At 36.5% G+C, this 19,361-nt stretch overlaps 1 protein-coding gene across 3 annotated transcripts in view; it reads right to left on the minus strand.

The window, feature by feature from the left end:
* The window catches only part of Cttnbp2nl (CTTNBP2 N-terminal like), a 56,087-nt gene extending 36,950 nt beyond the window's left edge, over positions 1–19,137 (minus strand). The window contains exons 1-3 of one of the 3 annotated variants that reach the window (XM_076863015.1): positions 19,065–19,137; positions 6,164–6,287; positions 2,367–2,474 (exon numbers count right to left, since the gene is read on the minus strand). In XM_076863015.1, coding sequence (XP_076719130.1) covers positions 2,367–2,465 — 99 coding nt within the window. In that variant the 5' untranslated portion in view covers positions 2,466–2,474; positions 6,164–6,287; positions 19,065–19,137. Of the gene's footprint in view, positions 1–2,366; positions 2,475–6,163; positions 6,288–6,905; positions 6,974–19,064 lie in introns of those variants that run through there. The other 2 variants (XM_077109872.1, XM_076863016.1) reach the window with 2 other exon arrangements.
* Positions 19,138–19,361: the final 224 nt, after the last annotated feature.

Below are 19,361 nucleotides of genomic sequence, written 5' to 3' on the forward strand. Positions count from 1 at the left end.
GAGTCACCAACTGAAGTGAATGTTTATATATTTACACATGTTGGCAGGGAAGTCATTAAAAAAGTAGGAACTGTTCAGGACACACTAGAGACATAGATATCTGGCAGTCACTGACTGCTCCAATGACATGGGGTACATGACATACACTGAGAGGATATAAATAAATGGATAAGAAAGAATAAATACTACACTGTTGAGTATTTGTAATATGCAAACTGTAAAGTGTTATATACCAATACTAATTATTAATCATTTATGCTACTTATTTATTTGCTTTGGTGGTCCATGAGTCTGATCCCAGAGTCTCACATATGTTAGGCATGTTCTACCACTGAACTCCAACCCTAGCCCTAACTATTTATTCTTATTACAGACAAGGAAATTTTGCTCCAGATATACTGAATAACTTGATCAAAGTCACATAGCTATGCTTAATGGCATGACAGACAAAAACTCAGGCAATGAACTTTAATATATGTGATTAGGCATGTATTAAAGTCATAAACATGTGATCCCCAGGGAAACCATGAGACATACTCTACTCCTTCTCCCCTACAATATCAGAAGGACATGCCTTACGTACTCTGGAGAAATGAAACAACTGAAGATCACTTATCACATATTACAAATCTACAAGGGAAAGCAAAAATTAATAGTTTTAGTGACTTGAGGTATATCTAATTAGAAATATCAGTCCTTTTCAATCAGCCTTAAAAGATATAAATTAGGGGTTGGGGTTGTAGCTCAGTGGCAGAGTGCTCACCTAGCATGTGTGAGGCACTGGGTTTGATTCTCAGCACTGCATACAAATAAATAAAAATAAAGATACACTGACAACTTAAAAAAATTTAAAAAATATAAACTAGGGCTGGGGTTGTGGCTCAGAGTTATAGTGCTCACTTAGCATGCATAAGGCACTTGGTTTGATCCTCAGCACCACATAAAAATTAAAAAAAATATATATAAACTAATGTCACTCCAATTTACAGAAATAACAGGTTTAGATTTTATTATTTATAACAATTACAACCTCAGCGTGATCCAAGAAAAGACTACCCAATTATGACCAAAGGAACACACATAAATCAGTGTGGAAAGGCGAAAAAAGAGAAAAAAAACCTGAAGAGATGAGTTTTGTATGAACTCTATTGAACTGTGATTGTTAGCTACTTAGAAAATCACTGACTCTCTTAGCCTTCAACCATGGCAATGGAAGAATGATCTTTGTTGCTAAAAAAACAATAAAAAACTTACGAACACTCATGAAATATTGATATATTTCTTCTATTCAATAAAGAGCTAGGAAAATTCTGAGAAGTACAGTAGAGCACTTCATAAACATTAAATCAATTTTAAGATGTATATCAATATAACCTTTTATATAAAAATTCCTTTGATTAATAAGTTGCATTTTGCAGGGACTAATGTTTCTTTAGCATGCTCAAGTCTCACCCTTGGCTAGTTCCTCTAGCCTTTTGGAGGAACATCTTCTGTCTACCACTCATACAGATATACCCTGAAGGTCGTCTTCTGCTGTCCAAACATGCTTGCAAGACTCAACTGGAAATATACTTTCAAAAGTATAAAGAACTCATGACATTTGAAAGGGATTATGCCCTCGTTTATTTTTTTTAATATTTTTAATTGTAGATGGACACAATACCTTTATTTTGTTTATTTATTTTTTTATGCAGTGCTGAGGATCAAACCCAGCGCCTCATATGTGCTAGGCAAATGCTCCACTACAGAGCTACAACCCCAGCATGCCCTTGTATTTTTTTAAACAGACTTTACAGAGAGTTTCCACATACCTCTTATCCTCACTAACGTATGACTTCCCCAGTCCCTTGCATTTTAACAGATACCAAATATTTCAAAGTAAGAATTCTTGGGTGAGGGGAATGGCTCAGTGAAAGAGTGCTAGCTAGCCTAGCATGTGCAAGGTCCAGGGTTCAATCCTCAATATCACAAGGAAAAAGAAAAAAATTAGAAGTCTTAATCTGGGGCCCAGGGAAGCCATACATGTCTGCATGGGGTCTTTGATATACCAAATATTATATCCTGAAATTTGGAATATGGATATATTCTTTTCAGGAAGAAGATTTCATCAAATTCTCAAAGAGTTCAAAAATAGCTAAGGTGCACTAAACTAAAAGAATGAAGTTCAAGGTCTAGAAACCAGGTAGACAAAAAAAGGAATTATTTTAAGGGTGGGAAGACTTCTGCAGATGTGCAGCCTATAGAAAGTGTCAATATGTCCCCCATTCAACTTTACTGAGGATGATAGCAATACCCTAGTTTTATAAATTCCAACCAATGAAATGACTTTCAAAACATGATGACCTTTCTTTTTCCTTTTAACATACCTTTAATGCTTCTATAACAAGGTCCCTTGCTTCAAGCTCTCCTTCAAGAATACTGAAGAGTGTCAAGAGTTCAGGCTTGCTGAGTTTTTCCAGATTCATCCTGAAAGCCTAAAACAATGACAACAATCAGCCAATCACCACAAGACAGTTAATCCGATACAATTAAAGGGGAAAAAAAGGGTGATAGAGAAAAGAGCAACAATTACAGTACAAAATGTTTTGAGAAAAGAAATGGTCACAATTAAATAGAAACATAAGAGCTTTCTGATTTTAATCACATATTGAGAAAAGAAAATTAAATTCACTTCAAATCACCGATTTCATTGTAAAGATATATTTTTTATCTTTTTTTCTCCAGGCATATTTGTAACCTAAGTCTCAAAAAGAATTAGTAACCAATTTTTGCTCATGCTTATAATCCCAGCTACTAGGGAGGCTGAGGCAGGAGGATCTCAAGTTTGAGGCCAGCCTGAGCAGCTTGGTGAGACCCTGTCTCAAAATAAAAAGGGATGGGGATGTAGCTCAGTTGAGAGGTCACTGGGTACAATACCCAGTATCCTCCCTCCCTCTCCCTCTCTCATAAACACACACAAAAGGTTTGGGGATGTAGCTCAGTGGTAGAGTGCTTGTGTACCATGTGTGAGTCCTGGGGTTATACCCAGAAAAGATTCCCAAGTATTAGGTTTATAACCAAATTCCAAAACTATATATAAAATATTCTGACATCTGTCTGTAATTGGTTGAAATGAAATCTGAGTAAAGATAATATTTGATGAAAAGTATGGGAATGACTTTTCTTTTAAATTGTTTATTTTCACAGAGAACAACTATTACAATGTTTATATTTCATGTAGTAAAACATACAAATGTAACTATATGCAAATACACTTTTAAATGACTTCTTAAAATATATTAAACATCTTAATTGGCTAGACTACTACAAACTTCATTTCACTTATTTAAGTTCATACTTCCACAAGAATTTGCATCTTTTGAAATGTTAAATGACAAATAATATGGCATGATTTCAGTCCTTTTTGCAACACTAATTTCTCATAAACACTTATGGACAGAAATTAGTCTGCTATACAATCTCTGATGGGTCTTCTGATCAGTGTATACGGTAAGATAACATTATATAACTCCAAGGTAGAGCAAATATGATTTTCCTCTCCTACTTTTTGCTTCCAAATTACCACTTTCATATAGTTTTCTTTAAAATCAATCACAACATCACTAATTTACAAACATTCCAGTAATTCTTTACTCTTATTAAATTTGGAGGGGGCACACAAGAGTTACTGATTCCATCAGGGCTACTATGTGAAAGTGAAGGAAAACATGGGGAAAATGCAGACTTCAATGTGTTATTAGATTGTGTTTCAGAACATGCTGTACCAATATTTTACCACATAGCAAATTATCCTCAATGGAACCTCGGCTCTAACTGCTTACTTTCCAACTAGTGAATTGTAGCAACTAATGATGCTCACTTTAGTACTGGAGATGTGTCTTATAACAGTTATTGTGAAACTGAAAAAAAAAAGAAAAAAGAAAATCCTAAACAACAACAAAACCCCCACAAACCTTATAATAAAGCTACATTTAATATGAGATGGTATGCTGAAAAGAACACGAAGCTCTGCAGTCAGGTCTGCATGTTGCTAGTTGTAGGACTTGGCAACTTCTCTTTTGCCACCATAATTAGGGAAGATGGAAAATCTTATTTACTTGAAGATATTCAGTTTCACTTCAAGAACTAGCTTTTTTTTTTTTTTTTAATGTTCTGTAGTTATATATGGACAGAATGCCTTAATTTTATTTGTTTATTTTTATGTGGTACTAAGGATCAAACTTAGTGCCTCACACGTGCTAGGCAAGCATTCTCCCACTGAGTTACAGCCCCAGCCCCAAGAACTAGCTTTTGAGTCTCAGTTTTCTCATCTGCTGAAAAGGGTGAGGATGACATCTAATTCATAAGGTTGCTACAAAGACTGAGTTAATAAATGTAAAATAACTTACTGAGTTCCTGATACCACCTAAATAATGGTTTAATTATTATAACTACTAGCCCCTCATTTTCCAAAAGAATTCTAAGAAAAGCATTACCAAAATTGGAGGCAGCCAAAATCAGTAACATCACAAATACGACCCCTTTGTAGTGGGAATCACCCGTGAAGATGATGATAGCACCCTTTGGAATGGTGAAGAATTTAAACTACTAGTTGAGTCACACTAGTTTTTCAGATGAACACCAATGTCGGGTTTCATGTTTTTACCTTCCTTATAAAGAGATAATAAGGCAGAGAAAATATCCTATCATCTAATGTTCTTCCTCCCTGCCTGCCCCCTATTATATTAAGCAGAATAATGGGCACATGGTAAAGGTACTGCATAAATACCAATTGCACAAAATAAATCAAATGGCTATATAAGCACCAAGGTAGGAAGGTAGAAATAGAGCTAAAAACGATAATTTCACACATATAATTACTCCCTTTCCTCCAATATCCTTATAGTCTATAAACATTCTTAGAGATCCAAAACCGTGGCTTAGAGAAGTAGTGTGATACAGATAAAACATAATGGACTGAAAGTGAAGAGTATAGAATTTTAGTTTTGGCTTTGCCATAGTTCAGCTAGCTATATATGGCTTTGAGGAATAAAATTACATAGTTGCTCTGGCCCTGAATTTCTAATAGGTGAAAAAAACACAAACTAGATAATTTTGGTTCAATTCTAAGCTTATAGAGTACAATTAAATACAAATAACTAAATTGGATTGCACCTAAATCAAAGTCTTTTACCTGTTATGATATGTAGACATTATCATAAAAGAATAAAATCAATAAAAATCTTCAGAATCACTTTAATTAATTATAAAGTAGTCCAGCCTAGGCAAGAAAAAAAATTCTACTCTTTGTTAAACACATAAAGAACGACACTCAAACTTGCTACCTCTATGCCTAAATCACTCCCGCATACAATCTTTTGTTGTTGTTTTGATGTACTGGGAATTGAACCAGGAGCAGTCAGTCTATTTCTTAGTCATATCTGCAACCCCTGTGTGTATTTTTTGTTGTTGTTGTTATATTTTGAAATAAGGTATCGCTGAGCTGCCCAGGCAGGCCTTGAACTTGCGATCCTCTTGCCTCCCAAGTAGCTGGGATTATATGCAGGCACCACCATGCCCAACTCACAAATTTTAATATCTGGAACATTTTACAAATACATAGCAACTCATTTAACTTAAGTGAATACAATATCAAATACTTTTAAAAATTTTTTTCTAGCTGTTGATAGACCTTTATTTCATTTATTTATATGTCGTGCTGAAAATTGAACCCAGTACCTCACACATGCCAAGCAAGCGCACTACCGTTGAGCCCCAGCCCCAGTCCCCAATATCAAATCTTATACAGTAAGTAAAAAAGGTTAATAGTGGGCTGGGGTTGTAGCTAAGCAGTAGAGTGCTCACCAAGCACGTGTGGGGCCCTGGGTTCAATCCTCAGCACCACATACAGATAAACAAAATGAAGGTATTGTGTCTACCTACAACTAAAAACACATAAAAATAAAAACAAAACAGGGCCATAGTTGTCTAACTCAAGTATAAACATATTCCAGTAACCTTTATGAATTTTAAAATTTAGCAATTTGCTATTCTGCACATGTGAAATAATCTCAACATAAAAAACTTTATAACATTTTTTGTCTGAAATATAAAGAAAGTAAAACTGAATTACATATTATGATGGCAGTGATCTTCCTGTGGACAGGGATGGGAGTATACTGACCTGATAATTGGCAGTTGTACTTCAGTCCTCAAGTATAAACTCTTATGGTTTTCCTCAATTAAAATTTGGAAAAACTGACAAATATATTTAGAATGCCATCAGCATGGTGGAAAAGTGTCCAATGCTGCAAAACAATAAGAAATTTATTATCCATGTGACCATACTATAAACAATCTGTAAATCTCACTAAAGTCAACTGTCATTTTAGGATGGACAGCTGTAGGTTGACACTGACAAAGAAGAAAACAGTCAATTCTTCAAGTTGAAACTGAATAATATGAAAAATGAAAAAAAAATCAGGAATCTGACTTCCCTTTTGTAACTGTAATTAGGGGAGGTAGGGGCTTTTGAAATCTTTTTTACTTTAAGATGTCCAGTGGATAAGTAAGGATAAGCTTCTGAATGTCACAGACTTTCTGAATTGACAAAAGTCTATTTGAATCACCATGAATTATGAATAATGCACTCAGAAAAATATAATTACAACTGAAATATTTAATCTGTCAAATTCAGTGAGGAAAATTCTCATCTCTTCTAAACAACCCGTGACCATCTCCTTTGTCTATAAGGCTGATTATGTATCTCAACCTTCTACTTTTCCCATTTTTGTCCAAATATTAAATGTTGAATTATATGCAATTTTAGTTACTTTTTTCTAGCTGTATTATACCCAGCAAACTGAGAAAAAAAAAAAAAAAGTGGAGGAATAGGAGTATAGCTCAATGGTAAAGTGTGTGCTTACCATGTGCAAGGTCCTAGGTTCAATGCCCAGCACTAAAAAAAAAAAAAAAAAATTAAAATTAAAAAAAGACAGACTTTAAATTTGTTAAATAAAATGTAATTTTGTTTTGTGTTTTAAGGCACCAAGTTTGAAAGCCTCTTTGAACTGCTTAAATCTAAAAGTCACATGGGTGGTGCCAAGGGAAAACTACAACAATAAATTTTTGGTTGCTTCATTTAACCAAGAATCAGTCATTAAACTATGAGCTCTGTGTGGTGGCACATGCCTATAATCCCAGCAACTCAGGAAGCTAAGGCATGAAAACCACAACCTCAAGGCCAGCTTCAGCAACTTAGTGAGACCCCATCTCAAAAAAAAAAAAAAAAAAAAAAAAAAAAAAGGATGGGGATGTAGCTCAGTGGTAAAGAGCCACTGGGTTCAATTCCCAGTATCAAAAACAAACAAAAGAACTAATTATGAATCTCTCAATTTAGGAGAAATAGTGTGGGTTTGTTGTGTGGTCAAGAATATAGAACCAACTACATGTAGGCAAATTATTGAATAAGCTAATCCAGCAATTTCTACCCAACAGTTTTGGGCAGACTTGTGGCCCAAAATTTTCAGAAAAAGGCTGTTTCTAACCCCATATTCATTATCAGAAATATGTTGCCAGATTTTTGGCATGCCACATTGTATACAGACTCATTCCCTACTTATTTTCTAAATGAGCTGTTACATGTCATTGTCATCATTCATTAAGTGACTTTGAAAGACAAGATCATTCCAACCAGATGCTCAGCTCATTCTTTCCATTAGATTTTCTCCTAGACGCAACTTTCCTTAGAGTTTACATATAGATATTTCTGTCTAAGGAATGATACAGTCTATAAATTTGAAATAAAAACCACTTGTGGATAAGCTGTCTGAATATTATCATCCTTTGTGGTATGGCCAGCTTTAGAGTTTCTCAATAAACACACACACATAAATATATACAATAAGAAAGGATAAAGGTGTATGTATTTCAATATCCTTGAAAAATAAGACAATTTAAAGGCTAAGAAACATTTTTATGATACCAATATGTGATTTCACATCAGCTTGCCCAGCACACCATTCAGTCTATTCACAGTATTCACAGCTACTTCCCATCAAGTTAGATCCAACAGCCAGGACAACCTGAGTCTTTTTCCACATGCTAGCATTCAAAAGAGTTATGGACACGAAGAAGAGCACACACACAATAACTCCCTAAGTGCAATGCTGCTTTTGCCTTAGAATTATGTTGCTGTGGCTCGGGCTCTTCTTATTTCTTTCTGACCTTTACCCTTCTCTAGATAATACCTGAGCACATACAGAAATTGGGTGGCAGAAAATGAAACACCCCAAACAGCTTTTATAGCTATGTGAGCAAAGGGGCAGGGCAGGGTAGGGCAGGGCAGGGTGGAGTACAAGTAATATGTTTGTCTGTCTAGTATCTGGGTGTGAGTATGTCTTTGTGTGGAAATGAAAGATTTATTTCTTTCCAAGTAGTAGATAATATAGTACATGAAAGAGGGAAAACAACAAAAATGCCTCAAAAGAAAAAAAAAATTTAAAGTCACATTAAAAAAAAAATCAACTCAGCTAGTAATTTTTAAAATCAGTTATTTAACCTAGTAGATCAGTAAAATTTCTGTTTTATACTTATATCAAATTTAAGCAACTTATACTTGGGCTACAATGGACTCAATACTAAATCTAAATATGGGCAAAAATGTACTGCTATTTTAAAAAATGCATCCAAAGCACCAATTTTTTTTTTAAAAAATATTTGTTATAGTACATTCATACATGCACACAATAAAAATAGTGTAATTTAATCAATTTCATTCCCCAGTACCTCCCCTTTCCCTCCTTCTATTCTACTAGTCTCTCTTTTTTAAAAAAATTTTGTTCTAATTAGTTATATATGAAAGAAGAAGCATTTTGACACACTGTACACAAATGGAGGCAAAGCTTCTCTTATCATGAGGTAGAAGGTGTTAATCTATTACATGAACTATCTCAAAAAGACTTAAGATTCCCTACCCTCTGGCACATCTGGCTTTCAGGAGTTAATTATGCATTTGGGGTAAGAGAGTAGTAGAACACTCCAAACAGTCTCTCTCATTCTTTTTTATTTTTCTAGTGCTAAGGATTGAACAGGGACACTTTACCACTGAGTTACATTCTCAGCTATTATTATTATTATTATTATTATTATTATTATTATTATTTCAATTTTGTGAAAGGGTATTGCCAAATTGCCCAGGATGGCCTCAAAAACTTGTGATCAAAACTTGTGATCTTCTTGCTTCAGCCCCTCCCTGCCCACCCCCATCCCCTAACACACAGTGTAGCTGGGCTTACCAGCTCCTCTCATTTCTATTTTAGGATCAGGCTAAGGAAGAAAAACATGTCCATATACTGTAAGAAAGTAATTTTATGACTAGGAAAGTATATCTCTTGTACACATGTTAAAGAAAACTGTTCTTGCTTTATTTACAAAAGTTCTAAAATTAGGTATAAAAACCAATTTCATTTTATTGAATTCTATATTAAGCAATTATAAACTACTTTATTACCATTATCTCAAAACAAGTTTCTCTCAATTGAAAGTAAAAGACATTGATAGACTATTTGGATCCCTATAATATATGTATTAATGGGCTAAATTGTTCCCCTTCACCCCAATTCACATGTTGAAGTCCTAATTCTTAATACCTCAAAATGTGACTGAATTTGGAGACAGAGTCTTTAAAGAGGTAATTAAGTTAAAATGAGGTCATTATAGTGGTGCCTAATCCAACATGATTGGTGTCTGTATAACAGGAAATTTGAATTCAGACGGGTCAGGGTAAGACAATGTGAAGAAACAGAAAGACAATCTTCTGTAAGTAAAGGATTAGTTTTAGACTTTTAGCCTCCAGAATTGTGAGAAAATAAACTACTGGTTTTTAAGTCACTCAGTCTGTGGCACTCTTGCTGTAGCCAAACAAAATAATCCAACTTGTTAACCATTTTCTTTCTTTCTTTTTTTCAGTACTAGGGATTAAACCCAGTGGTACTTAACCACTGAGCTATATCCCTAGCGCTTTTTATTTTGAGATAGAGTCTTAGTAAGTTGCTGAGGCTGGCAGTCTTCCTGCCTCAGCCTCTAGATAGCCAGGATTACAGTCATGTGTCACTTACTATTTTTAAACACTATCTGAACAACTCTAAGCCTTCTCCTAAGTATGAGAGTCCATGACATGCTATTTCTCAGAAGTCTTGCCTTGGTCTTATCAATCTGCTTTGTTTTAGCTACATTAGAGACAGCATTCTATAAAACAGAATGGCTCAGGAACATTTTTAGAGACTGTGAATTTTAAGATCCTTTCAGGAATGATGCTTTGAGTTATCCTGAAATGTAATAATACAAATAGTGTACTTAGAAAGAAATTACAGTGGTGCTAAGAGATCAAGATGCTTATTTATTCAATACTGTCAAGACATATTTTGAAGTAGTCTCAAGAGACCAGCTCTGCAGTTAAACTATTACTCTTCAAGGTCAACATTTATAACATACAGTATTCTATTAAAATACATAGTATTCTATTTAAAGCAGATTCTAGGATACCTGGCTTTATAGATTTATGCTTACTACCAGAAATGAATAATGCTAACATTAATCACCACCACCTCAGGATTCTATAGCATAGTTTTTGCCAAAGAATTCAAGCAATAATAGTAATAATGGAAAAAATACACATTTATTGAGCTAAACATTACGGTGTACCAGACAGTGTTCCAACTACTTGATGTATTACCTAATTCAATCCTCACAATCACCTTAGGTGATAGATACTGTAATTTTATCAAATCCATCATCATCACTATCATCCCCATTTAACAGATGGCAAATTGAGACATAGAGGCTAAATAGCCTACTCAAGGTCTCATAGCTAGTACATAGCAAAAATGGGATAAAACCAGGTAACTTGACTGCTGAGTCTTCCTGGTACTGACTGCTACTTGGTAACCACTGTTCACATCTGAGTTCATTTTATCTGACTATGAAATGGTGTGGTAAAACAACCCCCGGCTAAAATGTGATTCACAAAGCTGGAAGGGATCTCAGAAATAATCTCTCTCATTTTACAGATGAGTACTGAGTACGTAAGTATAGTTAAATTTAACAAAGTCTAACACTCATGTGCTTTTAAGATCTATTCTAATTCACTTTCTGGTACACCAGGGCAGGTATCAGGTTGTTATTTTGTTCAGTACTAAGATTCATGCATAATCTGTACAAGTATGCATGCATCTGTCTTTTTGTATCTCTTATGTGTTGCCAGCAAGATTTACACACACACACACACACACACACACACACACACACACACACACGAAAAGTAGGAAGTAGCCATATGCCCATAAACAAACATTCAAACATCTCTCCCTTCATATAAGGACATTAGCACAAAGCATTAAAAACAGGTCTGTCTACCTGGATATCTGTTTACACCTTTTCAAGTGTTCTTACTGCGATAAGACCAAACCAGAATAACTACATTAGTTAAACTACTGGAATGGATGTTAATGAAAACAAATAATAGTTATTTTTTTCATTTAAAATTTAAGACAAAGATATATATCTTAACATCAGAATATTACCAGAAGTTTGAACTTTTTCAATATCTGTTAGTTGGTTTTATTTAGCTTAAATTATAACTTGATTTCAACCCAATTTGTTTGAAAATTTATATCATCTATTAGTCCCTTATATTTTTGCTTTTCTGAAATAAAGCCACTTCAAGGGAACAATAACATATAGATTGATTTTATTTTCAGTAAAATGATTCACAGACTATAATTCTAGAGGAAGCCTGGAATGCAAAAATCCTTCATTTGAACAAGACAGTCATTGACTCCTCTAGGATTCCAAAATAGAAACTCCATAGAGGTATGGAGGATTAACTGTAAACAGTTAAAGTTTGTCTATTTTGGCTATGTTCATAACCTGATCCTCCCCAAATTTGAAAAAACAAACAAACAAACAAAAAACTTCACACAAGACTCTGACAAAAGTATAACTGGTGATGTTGTTTTGCAAATTACTGGAAAAAAAAAGTTTAACAATTGGTATCAACTAATTATTAACAACAAACCTAGTAATTATTTTTGCTCCAAGGTTCTTCAGGGACAGAATTTTGTAGGGGAAAGAGTATGTTATAGTGGAAAGTGCCTGGATTTTGGGTCCTACAGAGGTTGTTTTGTATCTTGGCTTTGTCATTTCAGATCCTTGACCCATTTTGAGCTCTACTGGTTCATCTATAAAATGGGGATAACAACACATACTCTAATAGGAGTTAAGGATTTAAATGAGTTAGTGACTGGCCAATCTCTCATTTCTCATATCTGAAGATCATTCATTTGATTTCATCTTTAAGGGTAATGAAGTTTTCCCTTTTTCCAATGGAGCACCATTGTCTACCATTCATGAGCCTAATTTAAAAATCAAAACAAAATTTACTCCTGACTTGGGCTGATCTGTTCCAAGGGAGGAGATGGCCTGGCTAGGGAAAGTCTCTTTTGAGATATGTTCTACACATGTTCAGGCCAATGACATCTGCACACTACTTGGATAAAGGAAAGGACATTCTTCTGCCTAGATTAGCTTTTTATGCCCTTAGTAATATAGGTGAAAAGCATCCTTTGCTTCCACTGAATTTTTATAGCTTTTAATTAAGTTACAATTTTAACTTGAAATGACTAAGAAGTGGGTTTTCTAAAAATATCAGAGCTATTTTTACATTAAATGTAGAATGCATATGTATCTACATTCTAATACATCCATTCATCTGGTTCCATACCTGTTTTCTGTCTCACAAGACTGAACTTTTCTGGACAACTGTTGTGACTATTCAACTTGTAGAAACTTAGCCCCCTGTAGTCTTTGTTTTAAAGGGATACTCAAAAAAAACAAATAAACAAAACAAACAAACAAACATTGATTGGAAAGAAACGTACATTACTTGAAATCCCAGTCCACAAATGGACTTTATCTTTTAGGAAAGGAGCAGCTGCTAAACATTTGTAGTCAGGTAACTATGATAATGAAAGCTTAGTTTTAGGAAGGCTGAGGCTTAAGGTACACAGCTGACTTGACTGAAGAAAAATAAAGCATGAAAAACAGTTGGTAGAAAAATTTAACAGCACAGAAATGAGGCAAAAACATGTGAACTAGAATGGTGGTGGCAATATGGAAAAGTGATATCAAAATGATACCAGACATACTATAAAGAAAGAATTCACTTTTAGTAACTTGGTGACTTAAAAAAAAGCTTAAGAGGGGAAATAATTCCAGATCAGCTGAGGTTTTGAGACTGGGTAGCTAGATGTATGTCATTAACAGAAACAAGGATGTTAGAAAAGGAACTGGTTTTAGAAAGCTTAAGAGGGGAAATAATTTAGAAAGCTTAAGAGGGGAAATAATTCCAGATCAGCTGAGGTTTTGAGACTGGGTAGCTAGATGTATGTCATTAACAGAAACAAGGATGTTAGAAAAGGAACTGGTTTTAGGGGGAAATGATGACTGTGACGTGAGACATGCTGAATGAGAAGTTATTAGATCCCCAAGAGGAACACGTAGAGAATTAGCTAGTGTGGTATGTCAGGGGCTTAAAAGTGAAGAAGCCTTGGAGATAGAGCCTTTTAAGAAAATTTGTCCTGTGTCCTCAATTTAAGGAAAACATTGTTTGTATCTTTAAATATTTTTTAAAAACATTTTTATTTTTTAGTTGTTTTTTTAGGTCGACACAATATTTTTATTTTATTTTAAGGTGGTGCTAACGATCGAATCCAGTGCCTCATGCATGCTAGGTGAGCACTCTACCACTAAGCCACAGCCTCAACCCTTAAAAATATTTTTGGTTGAAGATGGACACAATATTTTTACTTATTAATTGAATTTTATATGGTGCTGAGGATCAAACACAGTTCCTCAAACGGGCTGGGCAAGTGCTTCACCACTGAGCTACAACCCCAGTGTAAAGGTCCATTTGTATTTGTTCCTTTAACTATTAAGCCAGCTAAGAAGTAGACAGGTTCTATTTCTCCTACAGCACCTGCCGTAACAGAAAGAACTTGTTAGCAGAAAGCAAGCAATGGGCACCCCCCCAGAAAAACAGTTAGTGCTTCTTTTTCCTTCACACCCATCTGTTCTTTTTCATCCTTCTCTCCTTTATGACTTATAATTCTTACCTCTTGCTAAAACAATTAATCCTGTCCCCCCTTTGTTTTTTCCTGGCTTGTCACTTTTCTATGATGGTAGACTGCCAGAGCATACTCCAACCTACCTCTCCCAGCAGTTCTGCAACAAAGAATCTGCAACTAAGGAGCAAGATGCTCCTAAGGCTCAGGGTGAGTCATCTTTTTTGTCTGTAAGCTCCATCATCTTGTGCTCCCCTATTTTCCTTTCTACTTTCTATTAAACTCATTAACAATTATAGGATACAGTCTTTAAACATAACAATTAAGGATTATATTCTTTGTGGCTCCAGAAGTAAGTAATTCATTAAACAGCAAAGGACACATTTAGATTGGAAACTTTGGTGTTATACCTGAAAACACACAGTTTGGAAATACCTGTCAGGGAGGAACCATATAATCTGTTTACTTCATCGCCTGCTTACAGTCCTGTTCAACTCACAAACTCCCACCCTTACTATCCCCCACCTTCACACTTAACCTTCCTGTCCATATTTTCTTCTTATCCCAGCCTTGGTTGTTCCTATACTCACTCTTTACTTTTTTTTTTTTTTTAAGTTTTCGGTGGACACAACATCTTTATTTTATTTGTATGTGGTGCTGAGGATCGAACCCAGTGCCCTGCGCATGCCAGGCAAGCGCACTACCACTTGAGCCACATCCCCAGCCCAGCACTCCTTACTTTTGAAGAAGCAAGAGAGATGGTCTTCAAAAATAAGGCAAAAATTACTTTATATCAACATAACCATTGAAAATCCCTTACATCTCACAGAACATACAACTCCACACAGTAATCACAGTACCTACAAAAACCATTTATCTGACACTCAGGATGGTGCCATTAAACCGTTAAGAGTTTAGAATAGAGCAACTGATAATTCACAAAAATGACAATGGATGGTTTAATCCCTTGCGTTTCTTCTTCCTTGAGTCAAAAAAATTCCAGAAAGATAATGTGCATGATAAACTTACACACATACACACACACACACACACACAAAAGCATGCACACTCCAAGACAGACACATAGATCCTTGGTTCAGGTGTCTGACATCATGACATACGCAAGCTTTACTTCTCTACTTAAGAATCCTAACTATATACTGATAGATTCAAAAATTAAAAACTATAATCAAACACTACTTTGTCACCTTTGCTAAAACATTAAAGGAACAATAGACTATTTTATATTAATTCTTTAACTCACATGCCAAGTGCTAACAATAAGAGTAATAATAATACCTTTTAATTATTGAATACTTCCTATCTGTGGGCCCCTTGCTTTCTCTCTCTCTCTCTCTCTCTCTCTCTCTCTCTCTCTCACACACACACACACACACACACACACACACAATCTCATAGCTGAGGAAACTGAGGTAAAGTGAAGACAAACTGAGGTAAAGCAGAAGAAAGACTCTGCTTTTATTCCAGGTTACACATGAAACTGTAGCAGAGCTGGGATTAGAAGGCCAATTTGCCTTTAAAGTTGTGCCCCACACACACATTCTATGGCGTCACAATTGAAAGCCATTTTCTCACTGAAATGGTTTGAAGTGAAACTTGGAAGATATGATTTTTAATTATTAGCTGAAAAAATTCAGGAATTAGTGGTCTTAACAGTCTGACAACCTCCTCCTAGTGTCAACCACCACAGACTCTGGATAACAGATTTCCTCTAGAAATAAACTACTAGTATGGGCATAACATGCCCACCATGACTATAGTTAGGGACCCAAAAGTGTTCTGTGCCCCTACTTTTTATAAGTGTGTGTATTTGTGTGTGTGTGTGTGTATTCCCCCCAACCCCCCAGGGATTGAACCCAGGGGGAATTAACCACTTAGCCACATCCCCAGCCCTTTTTATTTTTTATTTTGAGACAGGATCTTGCTAAGTTGCTTAGGGCCTCACTAAATTGCTGAGGCTGGCTTCGAACTTGCGATTCTCCTGCCTCAGCCTCCTAAGCTACTGGGATTACAGGTGTGTGTCACAGCTCCCAGCCCTATTAATATATTTAGTGCTAGTTTAAAAGTACAAAATCAGGGTTGGGGATGTAGTTTAGTGGTAGAGTGCTCATATACCAGGTACAAGAGCCTGAGTTCAACACTCAGCACACCAAAAACAAAATAAAACAAAAAAAACCCTAAAAACCCACTTTTAAAAATTCCAAAATAGAACAGTAATATGTCAAAACCAAACACTCAGAAACTATTCTTAAACAAAAATTAGCAAACATTCCCTAATGTGCTCTCCTAAATTCACTTCACTCCCATCAGGTCAGATTCTTAAAAATACAGAATCCTAAAATGACTACTACTGATTATATTCCTAAGTGTAGTTCATCTTTCATGAAAGCAAAGTTCTATTATCTAACCAGTAAATTTTATAGGAAATTCAGTGTTTTAGAGTCACTTAAGACAATACAGTTTTGTAAGAGAGAAAATCAAGTTAAATCTATACAAAAAGTAGATTGTTTATACTAATAAGATGTTCCATATTTTAGTAGTACATTATCTTTCCAGTCCATTCTAAAGTGACAGCTTTAAACTAAATTCAACAAACATTTGTTAAGTCATACATGGGGTATTATGAAAGGTACAAAGATGTAAAAAAAAATACTATATACCCTCGAAGAATTTATAATTTAATGAGATACATTAGACATCTACATAAAAATCCTCTATATACAATGCTTTTCTTCATCTAACATGAACAAAAAGAAGTTGAAAAAGTTAGAGGAAAGATTTCCAAGACCCAAAGGTGAATAAAACAGGTCTTGTTTATTGTGCCAAATAATCAAAGAACCCTATTTACTTTTTTCTCTGTTATTAAGGCCCTGGCAATCACCATTACTTTGGTTTCCTTAAGTCTCTTACCTTAGTTTATTTTTTGTTCTCTGCTCATGTAATAAGATACATCTTTTGGGGATTTCCTGTTCTGCTTTTAGTTTTTTCTGCTGCTATTGCTGGGGGCCCATGTCTTACCCTCCTACTGCAGTAAACTTTGTGTTTGCTGGAGAGACCCTCCACAGTTTCTTCTTTGTGTTTTCCTGGAGATCTGGAAACAATCACTGAGTAGATCTGTGAGCCATGAGCATGACTCCAAACGCTGGAACCTAACTATTAAAAAATAATCACCTTGGGGCTGTAGCTGTGGCTGTGGCTCAGTGGTAGAGCGCTCACCTCGGAGGTGCAAGGCCCTGGGTTCGATCCTTAGCACCATAAATAAATAAATAAATAGATAGATAGATAGATAGATAAATAAATAAATAAATAAATAAAGTTAAAAAAATAATCACCTTCAGCAAGTCTACCTTCAGAAGTCTCATCAGGAAGGTAAGACAATAGCCATTACAATAACTCTGTGATTCCAACTCCTTGCCTCTCATTGCTATCAACTATGGCTACAGATAATAGTAGTGAGATGGACTTGAGAATAAAACAGAAGAAACAATGCTAAAAATATGGTAAATTTTGATATAATGGAAGTGCTGGCCACAGATGATTACTGGAGATTAACTCTGGTTAAAAATCATCAATACCATGCACCTGCTGAAATGAAGGCCAGGGGCTTCTCCAATGTCAAAATCCTTATGAGCACACTACAGAAACACTTTTTTCTAGAGTTTATTTTTATCTCTGAGACTTAAAAATTGCTCTTATTTTCATACTCTAAATTTTGGTATATGATACCAGCATTGTAAAACCAATTAACATTGTATATATATTAGTTTCCTCTGGGGATAAAAACTCAATATAAGAGGGGCTACAGAGTAATCAAAGGCCACAGGACCAGATTAATCATAAACCCAGCCAACTGAACCTGAATTTTCTTCAAACACTTCCTGCCTTTTGTTTCAAACTGCAGTACACCTCCAAGGTTAACTGCAGTCTCCCTGAGCAACAGACCAACCCACCCCAAACTGGGAGATACTGATCCATAGTGGAATGTTATTTACTTATTTATACTGTTTCACTTAAAAAAAGGCTGTTATTCATTGACTGTCAAACAATATACATTGCATTCCTACCCACACAAGGCCAACTCTGCAGATACCCAACACACCCACCTCACTGTGAAATGTAAGAGGATGGTTTTTCATCAAGTTTCCAGGGAAGAAATCGAGTGGAAAGCAAAAATGAAACCCAACTCAAACCTAAAAATCCCTTAAAAGCTGGGTTCTCCCCAAAGTAATAGAGAGTAAAGGGAAGGTACAAAGGGGGAAGGACAGGAGGTACTTTACTATTCCCCTCCTTCTTCCAGAGTCTTAAAAAAAAGTCCCAAAGATGGGCAGCTCTGCATTCTCTGCAGTAGACCAGACCATCCCAGGGGCTGCAGGAGGAAAGGCAAGCATCAGAAAATGGGGGATGGGAACAATTTAAGAGGGGAAAGGCCGCTTGTCTGTGAAGCTGGCTGTCTAGGTCGTCTTTGATGTGTGCTTCGCCCCATCCCTCTTTTTTCGGAAAATACTGATATTATCCTACGATGAAAACTAGCACCGGTTCCACCCTTGTGAGCAGGGACAGGTGGAAGGAGGGATGCCCGGCCTCCTGGGGGGTACAAAATGGGGTTGGGGGAGCAGCCTAGAGAATGGGAATCTGTGAGTCCTCCGCCAAGGCTGATGCGCGCGGGGCGAGAAGCGGCTTTAAACGAGGAGTGTCAAGGGGGAAGCCCCTTCTGTGGAGTTGGAAACTGACCAAGGACAATACGTCCTGCGAGGACCCTCGAAGGATGAGGAGCTGCCTCCTCAGGGAATACCGAGAGGTGGAGGAGACGGCCCCGCCCCCTCAAGGGACGGGCCCAGGGGCAGTTGGGGCCGTGGCGAGAGGCCACCAGGGCGTCTATCCTTGCTTTTCTCCTGGGAACCCGGCTCCCAGCCACCGCCAAGCCCAGGCACCAGCAGCTCCTACCTTTCCGCGGCGCCGGGGGATCCACTCCCAGCCGCCTCCGCCACCGGCTCCCCATCCACAGCCTTCCGAAGCCCCGCCCCTTCAACCGCCGGCCAGGGTACTGGCGTTCACCGGGACCAATCGCCGCCTCGCCTCTACAACGCTAGTCCCAATCCGCGCTGGCCGGAGGAGGGGCTTCTCCAATGTCATTCAAGCTCCTCCCGGGGCCCCAAGATCCCTTTTGTTTGGGGAGAGCCAAACTGGGATTGAGCTTGCGTCACTTCCGGGAGGAAGCGATCTCCTCCGGCCGGGGCTGGA

Source organism: Callospermophilus lateralis, chromosome 7, assembly GCF_048772815.1.
Source record: "Callospermophilus lateralis isolate mCalLat2 chromosome 7, mCalLat2.hap1, whole genome shotgun sequence".
NCBI lineage: Eukaryota > Metazoa > Chordata > Mammalia > Rodentia > Sciuridae > Callospermophilus > Callospermophilus lateralis.